Source organism: Eptesicus fuscus, chromosome 11 (genome assembly GCF_027574615.1).
Source record: "Eptesicus fuscus isolate TK198812 chromosome 11, DD_ASM_mEF_20220401, whole genome shotgun sequence".
NCBI classification, from domain to species: domain Eukaryota; kingdom Metazoa; phylum Chordata; class Mammalia; order Chiroptera; family Vespertilionidae; genus Eptesicus; species Eptesicus fuscus.
Window position 1 is genome coordinate 88155232 of NC_072483.1, and position 16843 is coordinate 88172074.

General features: G+C 51.0%; 1 protein-coding gene and 1 long non-coding RNA gene across 2 annotated transcripts in view; one reads left to right on the forward strand and one right to left on the reverse strand.

The window, feature by feature from the left end:
* The window catches only part of HECW2 (HECT, C2 and WW domain containing E3 ubiquitin protein ligase 2), a 183187-nt gene extending 167810 nt beyond the window's left edge, over positions 1 to 15377 (forward strand). The window contains exons 26-28 of the mRNA XM_054723028.1: positions 768 to 853; positions 1852 to 1964; positions 14834 to 15377. Of these exons, the coding sequence (XP_054579003.1) occupies positions 768 to 853; positions 1852 to 1964; positions 14834 to 14945 (311 nt within the window). The 3' untranslated portion in view covers positions 14946 to 15377. The remainder of the gene's footprint in view (positions 1 to 767; positions 854 to 1851; positions 1965 to 14833) is intronic.
* LOC129150702 (uncharacterized) lies at positions 10188 to 11086 on the reverse strand. Its single transcript, XR_008557423.1, has 2 exons — positions 11035 to 11086; positions 10188 to 10649 (listed from the first exon to the last, which is right to left on the reverse strand). It is a non-coding gene; the product is annotated as an uncharacterized LOC129150702 (long non-coding RNA).
* Positions 15378 to 16843: the final 1466 nt, after the last annotated feature.

Genomic DNA, 16843 nt, shown 5'->3' on the forward strand with positions numbered 1-16843 from the left:
TTGATTAAACAATATGAATGTTATATGTAGTTTTAAAATATTTTGCAATTATGTATTTGTATAGTTTTTATTTTTTAAAATAAGTTTTTATTGATTTAAGAGAGAGAGGAAGGAAGAGAGAGAGAGAAACATCGATGAGAGAGAAACATGAACATCCGATCGGCTGCCTCCCGCGCGACCCTTGGCCGCACCTCCCACCAGGGATTGAGCCCGCAAGCCAGGCATGTGCCCTGACCAGGAATCGAACCGGTGACCGCTTGGTGCATGGGTCCACCCTCAACCACTGAGCCACACTGGCCCAGCAGTATAATTATTTGATTAATGTGTCTCTCCTTTCCCAGAAGCCCTTTGAGGGTCTGCTTTCTTGGCCACTGTACCCCCAAGCATGGTACAGCACTTGGCATAGCGACCCTCACAAACTATTTCTTAAATGAGTGGCCCAAAGAGTTCAGCATTTCCAGTCACAGCGGTTATATCCTTCAGAGGCGATAGGGCTAACATCCCTCATTTGTGGTTCTCCTCTCCCCTCGCTGTATTTGGTGACACTACAAGGAAACAGGGCCTCTCGCTGTCACTCAGTGTTGTGTTTGCTGGACTTCTGACACGCATACGATCATGTTTACGGTGCTCTCCTCAGTCCTACATTGTCAGTGACCTTTAAGGAGTCCAAGGCGAGGACATGTGTCTGGGGGTCCTTTTCCAGTGTGTCGTGGTGGCTTCCGCTCGAAAAGCCAAAGTAACGCAGGCTTCTGTGGTTGGTTCGCTAGGGTACCACGACAATCACATTGTAATCCGGTGGTTCTGGGCGGCCGTGGAGAGATTCAACAACGAACAGCGGCTGCGGTTGTTACAGGTAAGACGCCATTAGTTCGTCTTTTTCACGCATCCGTAGAATTACTGTTGGAATTGCGTGTTTTTAATACTTGCTGGGGACCCGATAAACCCATCCCGTGTTTATGTGCCCGTGTGGGCTGCATGGTTTCCAGACTCGTCAGATGGCACGTTCCTTGGGCTCCATCACGGGGCACAACGTCCCCAGCCAGGTCCACGCCTTTTAGGAGGGAGGCGAGGAAGTACCACCTCCAGGGTAGGGACCCGGGGTCAGCCTCTGCCTTCAGGACAGCGGGGCCCTTTCCGAGAGAGTCCCCGGACCCTCCGCAGGCCAGCACCCTGAGCCACAGGTGCTCTCCGCTCGGTCCCTTAAGGAGTGACCCAGTTCCTTGATAAAGAGCCCTTTCTTTCCCTCCTCCTGCCTCTCAGCAAAGTAGAGAGAACAGTGCAGTTGGAGGACACTGGAAAACGGGCTCATTTTCTTGCGGTGATTATAGTCGCCCCGGGCAGTTGCTGGTGGGTTGCAGCTAGAGCGACATCAGACACGGGGACAGCTTCTGGACGCTCAGACGGAGCCTTACCCGTAGGCGGAGTCTTGGCTGCTCTGGGTCAAGGACCTGCCCTCACATTTGCAGGCCCAGAAGTTCTTTTTAATTTCCTTTCATCGTCACTTTTTAAAAATCCACCCCGAGTTGACGAGGGGCTGATGCCCGATAGACTTAGGTTAATCGACACACCCACTTCATTCACGTGGAGTGGGACCCACCCCTGGGGTACGCTCCCGAGCCGGTCAGCGGTCCAGAGGCTTCCTCTTCTCAGGCCCCCACCCCTTTCCCTTTCCAAGGCCCGTCCGTCCTTGGTTCTGTGCCAGATGCTCGGCGATGGCCGGTGCCCGGCATCAGCTTTGTCTCCAGCTTCCCCAGCGGCGGGGCGGGAGCTCGGCATGTGGGGGACGCCGGTCTTCCTGGGCCGCTGGTCGCTGGGCCTCACCTCCTCCTCCTCCTGTTTTCTCGTCGGTAGTTCGTGACGGGCACGTCCAGCATTCCCTACGAAGGCTTCGCTTCTCTCCGAGGAAGCAATGGCCCCAGAAGGTTCTGTGTGGAAAAGTGGGGGAAAATCACCGCGCTTCCCAGGTAAAGTGCAAACAACAGTTCTTTGCTGTCACCACGTTGCTCTAGGAAGTTATGCACATGTTCATATATACACACTGAGTGGCCAGACTATGATGATCTCTGAACGCATAATAATCTGGCCACTCAGTGTGTGTGTGTGTGTGTGTGTGTGTATTAGAGGCCCGGTGCATGAATTCGTGCATGGGTGGGGTCCGGCCAGCCTGGCCAGGGACAGGGGACATGGGCGCTTGGCTGGCCTGCCTGCTGGTCGAACTCCTGGTCGAGGGGACAATTTGCATATTAGCCTTTTATTATATAGGATATACACTGAGTGGCCAGATTATTATGTGTTCAGAGATCATCATAATCTGGCCACTCAGTGTATTAGTGACTGTTTCATGTTAAAAGTTTGGGAGAGTGGGACAAGCTTTTAGAATAAGCTTATCTCATTTGCTGATTTACCTTTCTAAATGAGAGTGGGACAATCTTTTAGAATAAGCTTATCTCATTTGATGATTTACCTTTTTTTCATGTTAAAAGTTTGGGAGAGTGGGACAAGCTTTTAGAATAAGCTTATCTCATTTGCTGATTTACCTTTCTAAATGGGGGTAGAGGGATTGATCTTCCTGGTCATAGTTAACATACATAAACACATAGCTTAAAATGTAAAATGCAATAAGACTAAAGCATTTGTTAGCTTTATCAAAGCCGTGTTGGTCATCATTACGATTGTGGCTCTAATTTAGATGTTTCCAGAACCTCTGGTGTGAAGTTTATGTTAGTAACTACTTAGAAGCCCTTCACTCAGAATCACCGTGGGGTTTCTGCAGAACATTAAATCATGTGAATGTGCTGTGTACCTCGGTAGCTTCCGTCGTCCATGCCTTAATTCCACGGGAATGCTCTCTGCGTTGCACTCTCATTCATAACAAGATGACATTTCCTTCACGTGGAAAAAGGGGCTTCGTTGTTGCTACTAATATGTGTAAGAGTCTTACCGCCGTAAAGGTGCGGCACTATTTATGAACGAGAAAGTGTTTGGGGCTGAATGGCGGTAACTGGAGCTGGAGCAGAAGAACCGGAGGGAGCCAGTGAACAGAGCGGAGGGAGGAGTCGGTGTTAGACCTGCTTTCTCTGATCGGCGGTGATCATGTAGAATTTTTGAGGTAAAAAGGACCTCAGGTTGCCTCTCATTTTACTGCCAATAAACCTGCACTCTAGAGGCTGAGCGATCTTCCCATGAGTTCATCCCCAGTTTCCTTTAAGCACAGCTTTAAGAAACCTGTTAACAAGACTTTCTTCTTGGCAACTGCAAAACGCTAGTTTTTGAGAATCCTGCTCCAAGCATCACACCTGAGAAAAGGATGCTGAAGACACACATGCAGAGAGCGATGCATCGTGGGAGCCCGGGGATGCCCCAGCTTCTTCCGCCACCCTGGTGCACCTCGGCCTATGAGCAGAGGCGCGGCACTGAGACCCCGGGTACCAGCTGGTGTGCCTGAAACCCCTGGATACCACCTGGCACACCTGGTGTTGCACTCTCGGCAGCCTGTAGTTTCCTCATTTATAGGATGATTCTATTTTATTTGTGCCTGAACCGTGTCCTTTTCCCCCTTAAACTCATGTTTGTATCTAAAAGCAGATACATACACGATAGATAGATAGATAGATAGATAGATAGATAGATAGATAGATCGATCGATGGATGCAGATACCAAGTTGGGCCTTTCACCCTGTGGAGAAGCTCAGGGAAGCTCAAGCCTGGGCACCAAGGAGGCAGGAAAGGGCGGAGCGATTGCGTCCCTTTCTTGCGAGGTCTGGTTCTGCAGAGATTTGCTTCCGGAAAGCAGGTGGGACAACCTGTAACAGGAAGCAGAGAGATGGGTTGCGCACCTTGAATCGCTGCAGTTGCCACCACACCGGGTGAGCAGAGAGGCAGCCTGGGACAGACATGCGGCTGTCGCCCCAGGGCCTGGGCTCTGTCCCAGGGCCTTCGTGCCCCAGGGGGTCCTGGAGCAGTTGCTCAATCCCTCCGAGCCTCCGTTTCCTCCTCTTCCCTGTAGGCTGGTCATTCTGAGGATTGAATGAAATCCTTCATCTAAAACGTGTGCTGCTGGTCCTGGCCCCGATGAGCATCCGGTCAATGGCTGCCGGCTGCCATCATGGTGTCTGTACCATCACCTGTCACGTGTATCAGGCAGGAGAGGTTGGGAGAAGCCCAGGGTGGGGAGTGAGAAGACCTGGGTTCTATCCTCCCTCTGCCACCACCTGACTCTGGGGCCTAGATCTCTTGCTCTCTGGACCTCAGTTTCCTCACCTATAAAAAGCTGGGGGGCGGGGAGGGGGGAGAGGAGGGGAGGTGGCATCTGAGGTTTGGTTGAGCAAGAAGAAACACCAACAGGCGGTGGGAGACTCTCGGAGGTCGGGCTAGAGTCGCCTGTCACTTCCCCGGGAGCGCCAGGAAGTCTGTGCTGACTCACGGGCAGTGCTGTTGCCGACACAGAGTTGGGCAATCGATGATGCTTCTTCTCTCTTGTTATGAACGGAGCTGGTTCTAGAGTCTTGGTTTCACCCAGATTATAACATCGCATAAAGAACGATCATCTGAGGCACAGCAGGAAGGCAGTCTGGGTTCCCACTCGGTCTGTGAGAAGCTCCAACTTTTCAGGTCTGAGAGGAGGAGAGAGCTGCCTGGCTGCCGTACTGCACACTAGTCCGCGCACATGGCCCAGTGGACAGGCATGGCTGCCGACCTGAGCCCGCCGATCACTGGCTCTGTGATCCTGAGCAAGGTCTAGGTGCCCCCCCACCGCCAAACCTCCCCCCATGAAGAGTAGGAACAGCAATGCTCTGCTCAGCGTAGTTGTGATGAGTGAGATGACATGTATACCCATCCTCGGGGATAGTAGGCCTTCTTTGATCTTTCTCACCTTTTATTCTGAATCTTCTGTAAGATTCAGCTTGTGCTCCACAGGAAAAGGACAGTTGGAAAAAAACAATAAAAGGAAGGACCTCTTTATCAGCAGCGATTTCTTCACCGATCACAGTGTCATCACCTTTGTGCAGTGTGGGGTGTTGCTGGTGTGAAAAAGGGCTGTACGCTTGGTCTAAAGCGATGGCCCTGTCTGGGGAGCCCATTCCTCCCACGCCCAGAGCAGAGGCACCCACGCCATGTCCCAGGCGCTTTCCTGATAGACTTCAGGAAAGAAGAACCTCTTTATCAGCAGTGATTTCTTCACCGATCACAATGATGGGGTTGTCTCAAGCTGGTCAACCCCAGCGCCTTTCTTATACTTGTCAGTGAGATGACGTTTATGTAAAATGTACAGACTGGGTGGCTGTCCTTCTTGCTCAAACAGTTGATTCTCCGAGAGGTCTGGCATCATCCCGGGTCGGGCACGGAGGCTGTGCCCTGGAAAGCCGCAGGGGCTATTGGGGGCGGGGCGGGCAGCCCTGGCAGACGGCAGGGCGTCAGTCTTTCTAGACATGGGTGACAGAGGGCCTTCCAGCTCAAGCAGACGAGTCCCATCTTCGCTCCGGCTTCCTGGCCCCGCTCTGCGGTGGCGGTAAATCCAGCCCTGCTCCCCAGGGGCCCGAGGAACGTCCAAGTACACGCGGTCGTCTCTGAAGCCAGTGGCGCGGAATCCAGGCTCCTTCCTCTCTGTGGGAGGAAAGGGACTGAGGCCCAGATGATGAATGGAGATGGCGGCAGCCGGCCGTCTCCACAGAGGCTCCTGCCACACACACTGTGCGTCCCGGGCCGGGCGGTGGGCAGCTCGCTCTGTGCTCTGCATTTCCGTATCTTTCCTGTCCCCGGAGTTCTGATGGGCTTTGGGGGCAGTAGATTCCCGTCAGGGCAGCTGCTCTTAAACACCCTGAGAAGCAGGCGGCTGGCGGGCCAGCCTGGATGGTGCGGGGCCAGCCCTCCCAGCCTGGGGGGGGAGGGGGTGTGCTCCTATCTGAGGTCCTGGCCCAGGAGGAGGGCAGACGAGCTGGGAGCTTCCATCCTGGTGTCCTCCTCCACCGCGTGGGTTTGGCCAGAGGGGGAAGCGTGAGATTTTAAACGGCTGAGTCTGGAGGTTAATGTGGATGAAATGATGGCCCAAAGGAAGAAATCAGAAGCAAAGTTCATTATGAAGTGGGTAACTCGGGGAGATGGTTTTCTGGTGGAACAGAGCTTAAAAAGATAAAATTATCTTTTAAAGATAAAAGGCAACTTTTTTTTTTCATTTTTAAAGCTCTGCTTTTTATTCTTATGAAAAAGAAACTGTTCACCGAGACATGCCAAGAAGTTAAATATCTATAAAATCCACTACTGAGATAACCTCTAGCATTTTGAAGTGTGTGCTTGCACTCATTTCTATACACACATATACACACAATTAAAAAGAAAAAGACAGTCACACGCATATACTGTTTGTAACCTCTTCTTGCTTACCAGGTATCACTGACCATGGACATCTTTCCATGTCAGTAACGATTGCTCTGCATCATCAATCATTCAGGTTTTTCCTCCTCCGTGCAGAGAGCATGGTTTGCCAACTAAGTGAGCTGCCGGCCAGGACGTGGGAAACTGACTGAGGAGTCTGTAATATGGTGCCACTTTCTTTAGTTAAAAATGTCTCAGGACAAGAGGTGGGCACTGGAGGGACCCCTTGGTGCCCCGTCTTTTCTGTATTCGCCTTGGGGCACCCCCCTCGGGCTCCCCAGTCCTCGCCACTTGCTGCTCAGCTGAGGTGCCTTGTGGTCTGAGGGGAAATCAGCAGATGATTCTCATATACACTGAGTGGCCAGATTATTATGATCTCTGAACGCATAATAATCTGGCCACTCAGTGTATATCCTATATAATAAAAGGCTAATATGCAAATTGTCCCCTCAACCAGGAGTTCGACCAGCAGGCAGGCCGGCCAACTGCCCATATCCCCTGCCCCTGGCCAGGCTGGCCGGACCCCACCCATGCACGAATTCTTGCACTGGGCCTCTAATAAATATATATATATATATATATACATATATATATATATATATACTGAGTGGCCAGATTATTATGCATTCAGAGATCATCATAATCTGGCCACTCAGTGTATAGTCGGTTCCCAAGTTTAATCTCTGACGTGAGATCCTCTTCAATTCCTTTCCCCTCGTCCTCTTATTCCGTCCTTACTGTCTGACAAGAACATTTTAAGCTTTTACTTTATTCTGTGTGCTAGCAAAAATGTGTCGGCGATGGCTAGTAATAGCACCTCATTAACCATCCTCAGGTGCCCTGTGCCTTTTAGACTGGTCTTTACCTTGGGAAGTGGGTAAAGTGGTCACAAAAACAGACTGTGTCTGAAAAGGGACTCTTCAGCCATTAATGTAAAAAGTAGGGCTACGGAACTCATTTGTGGTTATGTAACGGAGTGAAAGGAATCTTAATTGCTGCGAGACACGGAGAGTAGGATAACCCAAGTCAGAAGGACGAGTGTCCCTGGGGGGCTGTCCCACAAGCCATCCTTGAAAGTGTACGTTTGTGAGGGTCAGACAGGACAGCTCTTAGGGAGTGGTGATCCCCCTTTCCTTGGCCTCAAGGGCAAAATCATCTCTTCCCACCACCCCCTCCATGTCTCAGCACCTCTTCCCTGGACCACGTAGCACCTGCTGGCTAAACGTCACTTCTGTTCGCACATCCTGCGTTCCTTCTGCGCTCAGCAACCAGAGTGATCTGAAATCTCAAGGTCACTCCCTCCCCTGCTTACACCTCCCAGACTCCTCGCCAAAGATGACTACCTGGTCGGCGGCCTGGTCTGGCCTACACTCCAGCCTCAATGCCTATGCTCTCCCTCCGCCCGCTACAGCCAGCAGCCTCTTTCCTGCTGCTCTTCCATGTGCCAAACTCGGTTCTTCCCCAAGACTCGAACTTGATGCACGAACTCTTCCTGCCGGTTCTTTACCGGCGGCTCTTTCTCATCCCCAAGGTCTCAGCTCGGACACGATCTGCTCAGAGAGGTCCTCTGGGCTCCTGCCCAAGTGCACCTGTCGCTCTGCCACACCTTAGTGCCTTCAGAGGACCTACCCCAACCCAGTCATTGTGTCCGTGATTGGTTTGCTGTGGATGGTCTACTCCCCCGCTAGGATAGAACGCTATGAGATCAAGGACCTTGTCTGAGTTGCACGTGGCTTTGCCCCCAGGGCATGGTCCTAGCAAATAATTGACACTCAGTGAATACTGTTTTCCTTAAATTATTAAATGTTGAAACTGGCGGTGACTCTGGACCGCTCCAGACAAGACATACCACAGTCGCTTTGTGTCTCTCTATCCTCATCGGAACCATTGAGATAGAGACTAGTCATCACATCACAAAATTATTTTGAAGATAAAATGAGATCACACATGCGAAGTGTGTAAAATGATGCCTAACGCATCATGCAATAAATAAATGTAGCCCGTATTATTATCGTTTCTAATCCCTAGCTTTCAGAGCTGGCGTGGCATCCCACAACCTTTGAGTGTGTAAGCAGCGTGCTGTCTCCCCCCAGGGTGTTTCTGTTTTGTTGGGGCTTCCAGGAGTGCTCAGCCTGGAACAGCTCCTTACCGGGGCTTCTTCTATTGGCGTTAATTTCTTATGTTTAGAAAGTATATACTCTTCATCTTTCCCAGGACCACCCACAGGTGAAGCAGCTACCTGCTTATAAGAAAGGCCCAGTGCATGAAATTCGTGCACGAGTAGGGGGGTCCCTAGCGGCTGCCAGCCAGGGCCTTCCTTCATTCCGTGCCGCCCCCTAGTGGTCAGCACACGTCATAGTGAGTGATCAAACTCCGGTTGGTCGAACTCCCTAGGGGACACTTTGCATCTTAGGCTTTTATATATATAGGTAATTTGAAGACTTTCTTCTCCCTGGATGCAGGAATTCCCATGCTGGGAACACCCCCCCCCCCACACACACACACACACACACACACACACTTTATGTATAGGCCCCGGTGCCTTTTAGCCAAGGTGAGCTAATGAGGCCTTAAAATAAGACATTAATTCTAATTGGAACTATGAAGGGCGCTAACAAGCCTTGAGGTATTCATCGTGCATTGACTGTGTGCAGAATCCTCGTGGGAGAGACAGGCTGGTCTCTGTCCATGTGGACCACAGCGGGAGGAGTAATGGATATTTAAATGGACAGGTAACCAACCGCCTTGGCACCAAATGGCACATGACACATTCGTGGGGCAGTAACTGCCATAGAATTCCTTTTCATCGATTCTCATTCAGAGAACACCTGGCGAGGGTCGGGGGCTGTGCTGGGCCACCAGGGGTCACACAGAGATGTGTGCACTAGTCTTAGCAGGAATTCCTACTCTCAATCTCGTGGCCAAAGAAAGTATTAAGGGGGGCGGGAGAGAAATTGTGAATATTTTGAAAGTCGTAACCGAGGTTATACCTTTATTTGCGTTCATGAATCTCCTTGGGCTAGCAAAACAGTCACCAGATTACTTCCATGGAGTGTTATCACCGTGTAGCTGGTCCCTTGGGATTCCTCAGGCTGAATGCAAGCTCTGAATCCATCATCCACCCCCTACCCGTCTCCTGTCTTGGTTAGTGGCACCTCTGCCACATCGCTGTCCACACCCAGACCCCAGCTCCCTTTCTTCCGCGGGATGCTGGAGAGGCCTTTGCATGGACTCCCTTCGCTTCCTGCTGTGGCCCCACCTCCTCCTCTGGCTTCAGGTGCGGCCTTGGCTCCTGTCACTCAAGCTCCCCTACTTCTCAGGTTTCCTGAAGAGGCAGTGCTCCCTCACACTTCCCTTCCGGTCCCTGTGCTGCGAACAGCCTCCTCCTCCTCCTCGATCCGGAAAACCTGCACACCCAGATGCTCCCCAGCTCAGCACTGGGCGCTCTGCGGCGCAAACCTGAAACGCGTCGTGTTGTGATGGGTTGTGTGCGGGCCCCGGGGAACCCTGTGGTCGGTTAGACGGGGTGTCCGTGGTCTCCTGGGCTAGGGAGGGCCCCCGGTGTGGTGAGCAGAGCCGAAGGGGGGCTGGATTTCAGCACCGGCTCACAGTGGCCAGGTCCCCGAGTACAGAGCACGGACTGCATGGCATTGCGGGGGTCCCAGATGTCTGTACATGTTGCTGCCTGAGTGCAGACTCCTCGTAGGCAGAAACCGGACCAATCATCCTCACCTGCCGGCGGCAGCTCGGTGCCCGGCCTGCAGGGTGAGCTCAGGAAGTTTGTTCAATGAACAGAGGAGGGAATGAAGTGGAACGCAAATTAAAGATTACTTTTTATTCACCAGGGCATTTTGCATGGGAACGACAAGCTTTCAAAATATGGCATCTTCCAGGGGGAAATAATAAAAGAGGTTCTGCAGGCGAAGGGGCGTGGGTGCTGCCCGAGCACCCCTGGGCGCTGAATTAGGAGGCTCCGGAGAGGCCAAGGCGAGCCCCCTTTGCCTGCCCCCCCTCCAGGCCCACTCAGCGCCTTCCCGGGAGTGCCCTGGCCGTGGCGCTGCAGGCACCCGTGGCCTCGGGGGGCAGCCGGGGGTAAAACGGGTACATAACACTGTGACTTGACTGGTCCATGGGGTCAGGAATCCTCCCATTTCTAGACAAATCTGTACGGTCCAAGATCCCTTAGGAATTTTCCAGAATGCTTTTAATTATTTGGTGCAGAGGCAGGAGTAGGAGTAAGGAAACTGAAACTCTGAAGAATGAGGCACCACGGACAACTGGGGGGAAAAAAAGAGAATTTTGACAAACACTTTCTAAATTATATTGCAAATAGCAAGGCCTCATTGTATTCAAATACATCTTATTTCTAGCACAGCATTTACTGTCCTTTTTCCTCTCAATTTAAGATCCTGATTATAATTTTTTTGTGTCTTATATTTTGAGTCCTTATAAACTACCATAATTCACTTCTGGGAAAATGGGGACTAAATGAATAGGTAAGTACACACTCACACACACACACACACACACACACACACTCACACATATTCACACACACACACACACACACACACACACACACACAGAAATGCAGTGAACCATCGCAGACCACCTGGTTGTCCTGTGCTACGTGGCCCGCTGGGTTTGGGTAACAGACCTGACCTTCTCTAGGAAAGAAGAGAGGGTACGAATGCGACCTCCTGGTGAACATCGGAAGAATCCAGAAAGCACCCAGAGATCTATCTGTTAGGCCAGACCAGATGTCGGGGGGGTGGGGGGGGGGGGGTTCCCTATGTTGGTGCCAGCGTGACCCCCCACAGACGGCTCCGGCCCGGCCTCCGCGCGTGGCTCTGGCTGCGGAGGCCAAAGTGAGGTAAACTCATTAGAGCCCTCGGAGAGGTTTGGAAAATGTCCTTTCGTGGAGCCTGACTGACGGGGGTGTGTTTGCTGCCAACATCAACACGGTCCCAGCCGGCTGTTCCTCCTGCTGGAGTTTTCTGGGGACGCGGAGTGGGGCGGGCGGGGGTGTGAAAGCCTCCGAGGGTTGTGTTTTGTTTTGCTTTGTTTTTTCCCCCTTCCTGTTTTTGGCTCCTACGGCACGTCGATGGTAGATATTGGGCAATGTGCTGGACCGCACGATTCCTCAATTTCCTCGTTAGCAGCGCTGCCTTGTTTGTGAGGAGTTGTGAAATTCGTTGCAAGCGCACAGAATGCTGGTGTGGACCGCCGGCACAGAGAGCTTGTTTCTGACCCACTCGATGCCTCTCCGCAGGGGAGACCACCTGCATCAGCCGCACTTGGAGTGACAGTTCACACGCAGGTCCCGAGTCCACCCCACCCCCCCAAACCTTCTGAATTAGAACCTCGGGGGGTGCAGCCCCAGTCTCCACTGTAAACAAGCTTCCTGGAGATTCTTATCACTCTGAGTAGCTGTTTTCTGGGGAGCCCGAGGTAGAGCTAAGCACCTAAAAATCCCCCGGTATCTCCCAGGGTTTTTTGGATGGACCCAATGGGGACCGTTTTCCCCAGAGCTGACACTGCGTAGTGTCTTTGAGTAATCCATTTAAAAGCCGTTTGAAGCTTATTTGGCTAATCCCTGGCCTCGAAATGTATGCAGTCTGGTAGGAGGGGGAGGACTAGCGGTTTGCTGTCCGGGAGGGGATGAAATTGACAGGCGTCCGAGAATGAAAGAACTGAGCCCATGAGCATCCCTGCTTGGGTTTGATGCTGGACTTCCCCTAGGAACCCACGGCTGAGGCCCTGCTCTTGATTTGGCCACTGACTCAACTTTGACCTTGGGAAAACCATTTAGTCTTTCTGCACGGTTTCCCCCTTTACAAGATGTGCTTTCTCCATCCTCCTGAGGCATTTGTCAGAGGAGGAGCCGGCCAGTTCGCTCAGAAGGAACGTTTCGTTAGGGTAACCGTATGTTATACAAGCCGCTGTCCCTCGGGAGGCAGTGGTCGCCTTAGGTCATGGACCAGCCACTGCGAGTGTGTCCGGACCGAAGAGGATCAAGAAAGGTGTCCAGTCCCTCCCTTTGTGTTGGGATCTGGGACCTCGGAGAAAAGCCTGCCCAGGCTTACGGATTCGGGGGCTAACATACTCGTGTCGACAAAGGTGACGCAGGAGCTGCAGAGACAGGCAGCATTCCTGTGTCTGTGCTCAGGGACCTGGACAGCGAAAGGCCGCTGTTCACCCCAGCTTTGCCCTGCCTGCCCTCGACAGGTGTGATGCTATTGAATCTCAGCTAGCTCACCTGCCGCCTTTCCTTGGACTTGGACCTGGAGACCTGTAGGAGTTTTCGGTTGCTGTAGAACACATTCCCACACACGTCGCAGTTCCCAACAGCACACAACTGTTCCATCGCTGCTTCTGTGGCTCAGAAGTCCGGGCGTGGCTTACCTGGGCCTTTTGCTCGGTGTCTCACAAGGCGGAAATCGTGGTAGCATTTTGTACAGTAGCCAAAAGATGGAAACAAGCAGATGTTTGTCAACATGTGGATAACAAACTGGTATATACATACAATGGACTATTCTTTTTTAAAATATTTTTATTGACTTCAGAGAGGAAGGGAGAGGGAGAGAGAAACAGAAACATCAATGATGAGAGAGAACCATTGATCGGCTGCCTCCAACGAAAAGGTATTTGGCTGCAAGTATTAATGAGATGACTTCCCCTCCGAATGTCCCAGAGTTTGTAGTAACGAGAGTTGTAAACTCCGAGCTGGTGCTGTGGCTGAGTCCGAAAACGGGTCTTCTCATACCCGAGCCCCTTTCCATTCCTGCCTCTAATCGGCCGTGTGGGCACACACCTGCCTTCTCATGTCTTTGTTCGCTCACCATTTCCATGCGTCATGATTCTCTCTTGGCAACTCAATGTAGGCAATTAGAGTGAATCTTTTTGATGATAAGGAAGTGTAGTTAACAATGCATCTCTTATTAATTGGTCAAACAGGATGAGCCACGCATTGTATTAAGCATGTTTCTGTCATTTCATTTAATCCTCATCTCCTTCCGAGACAAATTATGTGACTCCCTTTATTGGGGAGAAAATTGAGCTTCGGAGAGTTTTAATAACTCACTCCAAATCCTGGTTGGTAGAGCTAGGTCTCAAACCCGAGGCTAGCTCCAAACCTCCGATCGTCCCACCACCACGCTACACTGCGTCCAGGGACATAATTGATTGACTTCATAAGTATACACGTGATTTATAAGAACAGAAATGTAAATGTGGCTTTGTAAGAAGAGCTCATTTTTAATAAGGATGGATCTAGAAAGCCCTGCTAGCGGAGTGGCAGTGATGTGGATGAAGAAACTACTGCAGGGTTGTGTTTTTTCCTCTCTGTCCTCACATTCATCCAATTTTTTTCTTTCTTTCTACACAAATTGTATTTATAACTTGACCACTTCTATCTAAGACATAGCTCTTGATATTCCATATTAATTCAGGAGCATTATTTTTAGAGAAAGAATAAGGGGGGGAGGAGAGAGAGAGAAGAGAGAGAGAGAGAGAGAGAAGCATCACTTTGTTGTTCCACTTAGTCATGCTTCCATTGGTTGATTCGTGTATGCACCCTGACCAGGGATTGAACCCACAAACCTTTTACATCAAGGATGATGCTCTAATCAACTGAGCTACTGGGCCAGGGCAGGAGCATTTAAGTCAAAGTTTAGCTCCACAAACAAGCTGTTGGACATTCATAATAAAGTGCCTCCTATTCCATGTCAGAGTGTAGATTTGCTTCCTGATAAGATGTATTATTTGAAGACCGTCAATTTTTTTATTGTGATTCAGGTGCAAATAACAGGAAAGCATAGTTTTTCCCTATCTAGGCAAAATAGGGGGAGGGGTATTTCTAAAAAAGGATACTTCATGTAATGTTTTAAGTGGCCATTATTTTGCATTGTGATTTAGGAGAAAACAGATTATACACAGAATTCAAAGGCATCGGCAGTGGTGCCCTGACTGACAGGGAAGTCCTGCCAGGGAATTTCCAGAGAATCCACACCATGGCCAGGTCTTCAGAGACACTCGGTGCCCGTCCCTGCCCCAGAAAATGAAACACCGTGAAACCATAGATTTTTGAAACATCCATGCAAATGCCGATTCTGAAAATAAATTTCTTTGCAAGAGTATATAAGCATGTCTTTAAAAAAAATGTCAAGAGAAACAAAAAACCAAATGTGTATGTCAAATGGATAAGTGGTTGTGAAAATATAAAGAAAACACACTTTTTAAATATCCGTTTCCCGAAGAGAAATTTAATTCTGAATTTTTGTTTTCAATTCTGAATTTTCAAGTCAAAATATTTTCAAAGTTTTTCCCCAAAAAGAGCGTGGAAATAGACAAGAAACCAACTTGCTTGCGCACGTGCGCACACACGCATGCACACACACACACAGGGCAGTCTCCTATCACCCTAAGCACTCTAAGCTCCATGTGCTTCTTCTGTTCACAGAGCTCACACGTGTTTCAACCGCCTGGACCTCCCCCCGTACCCCTCGTTCTCCATGCTGTATGAGAAGCTCCTGACAGCCGTTGAAGAGACCAGCACCTTTGGACTTGAGTGACCAGAAGCCCAGTGCCCGGCTGCGTGGGGACGGGCGGGTTGGGGAGCTGCCCTCCCAGGATGGCCCACCACCGGGAGGGTCAGCGCGTGCTTCCATCCAAGTGACGCCATCCCTTGGCAGGTCTGAGCCACGTTTGGGGACGGGCTCGTGGTGAGGAGTCCTTTCTGAAGGATGGGGGTGAGCTTGATGCCCAGGGGACAGCCCCGCCGTCTTTCCATCAGCAGGTCCTGACTGCCACGCTTCTTCCCATTCGTTGCGTCCCAAGACCAAGACGAACCTGAGCGGGGTCAGCTCAAGGTCACTGTGCAGGGACTCGGGAGACTCTCGAAACTTAACCTTGAACGTGGTTCAAGCCAAACCGGCAGCCCTTGACCCGCTCTCCAGATTAGTGCGCGCTCAATAACGGAATAAAAACACGTGTATTTCCCGAAAGTACCTTTGTGTGTGCGCCCCACGTCACCACAGAATATTCCTTTTCCTGCTTCTGTGTGCCTGCATGGTGTGCACGTGGGTTTCAGCTTCCACGGGACCCGAGTGGAAACGAAACCAAGTCGACCTGAGGCAGCTCGAAAGGTTTGCCATCGGGTGGTCTGTGACGATGGATGTGCAGAGTGGTCTGTGCGCCGTCATGGCTGGAGACAAACTGTTCTACAGCGCATTCCTCCCGACAGGTTTATGCTTCCTAATGCATGGAAACTGTTTTCAATAACTAGCGATTAACTCACAGCGTATCAGGAAGAAGTCCCCGGTGAGTTCTGTTCCCTTTTTTTACAGGTTCATGATACTTATGTTCTTTGAGGTGTGTATAGGAGCCCACCTGTCCTGCTGTCCGTGTCGCCCGAGCCATTGCCGTGTTCCATGCTTACGTGGGCATCATGCTCGTCGGTGTCCTTCGAAGCACTGTCCAGGGAACCAAAGGGCCTTTGATTTTTATGAAGGTACAAACCAATTCCCCGAAACATTTTGCACTGAATGTACCAAAGTTGCAGGGACGTTACAAGGTGACTGACAGCAGCTCCCTCCCTTGGCAAGGATAACCGGAAACAGCTTCGAAACCAGACTTCTCCACCGTGCCATGTCTACCACCACCGGACTGTGCATCTCAGTAATAATTTTTTAAGGCTCACGATACGTGATCGTACACTATGCATTTATTTAAAATGCATTAGACTCTTCCATCCATCAGATACTTTACAGGATGGCATTTAATAAAGATATTTCGTACCCCCTTTCCCCCTCCCCCCACTTTTTATTTGTTCAGCATCATGAAACCCCAAGCTCACTGAGGGAGCCGTCAGCAGCACCTAAGGGGTCAGCTCTCTTTAGTAACGGGAATTCCGGCTCCCTCGTCAGTGACGTCACAGGCGGAAGCCCTCGGTACTCCGTTTCCAAGCCTGTGTTTTCGCTGATGCGCAGATTCCTTACCGACATAAGGAAGCGGGCTCCTCGGGCACCTCGGACGCCGCGTGACCTCACTGACGTTAACATCGGCTTCGTTTTATCAGAGGGCGTCCTTTCTACTGCTTTCGGGTTTTTCCCACATCGTTGTTTATTTCTGGACGGATGGCCATACCTCCCCAGAGGCTCACGGCAGTGACGTTACATTGTGAATAATAAACGCGTTGGGTTGACGTGTGGTTTGCCAGCTTATGGTTTTGCAGGCATGGCCCGGCCACTTCTCTGAGCTATACGGAGCCGTGGGATCCTAGTGATGGGATGTTGGCGGTCTCACACTTGATAGAGGTCACGTGCATGGGTTTTGTGGGTTGGTTGGAAGAGCGATTGCCCCCACCCCTCCCCGTTGGGTAAGCTGCATTTACTGCTGGAGTCTCCAGAGGAAAACCACCCAGGCTGCGTTCCTGCACTAGAGGCAGATGCTGCCGTGCGGGGAAATGTTC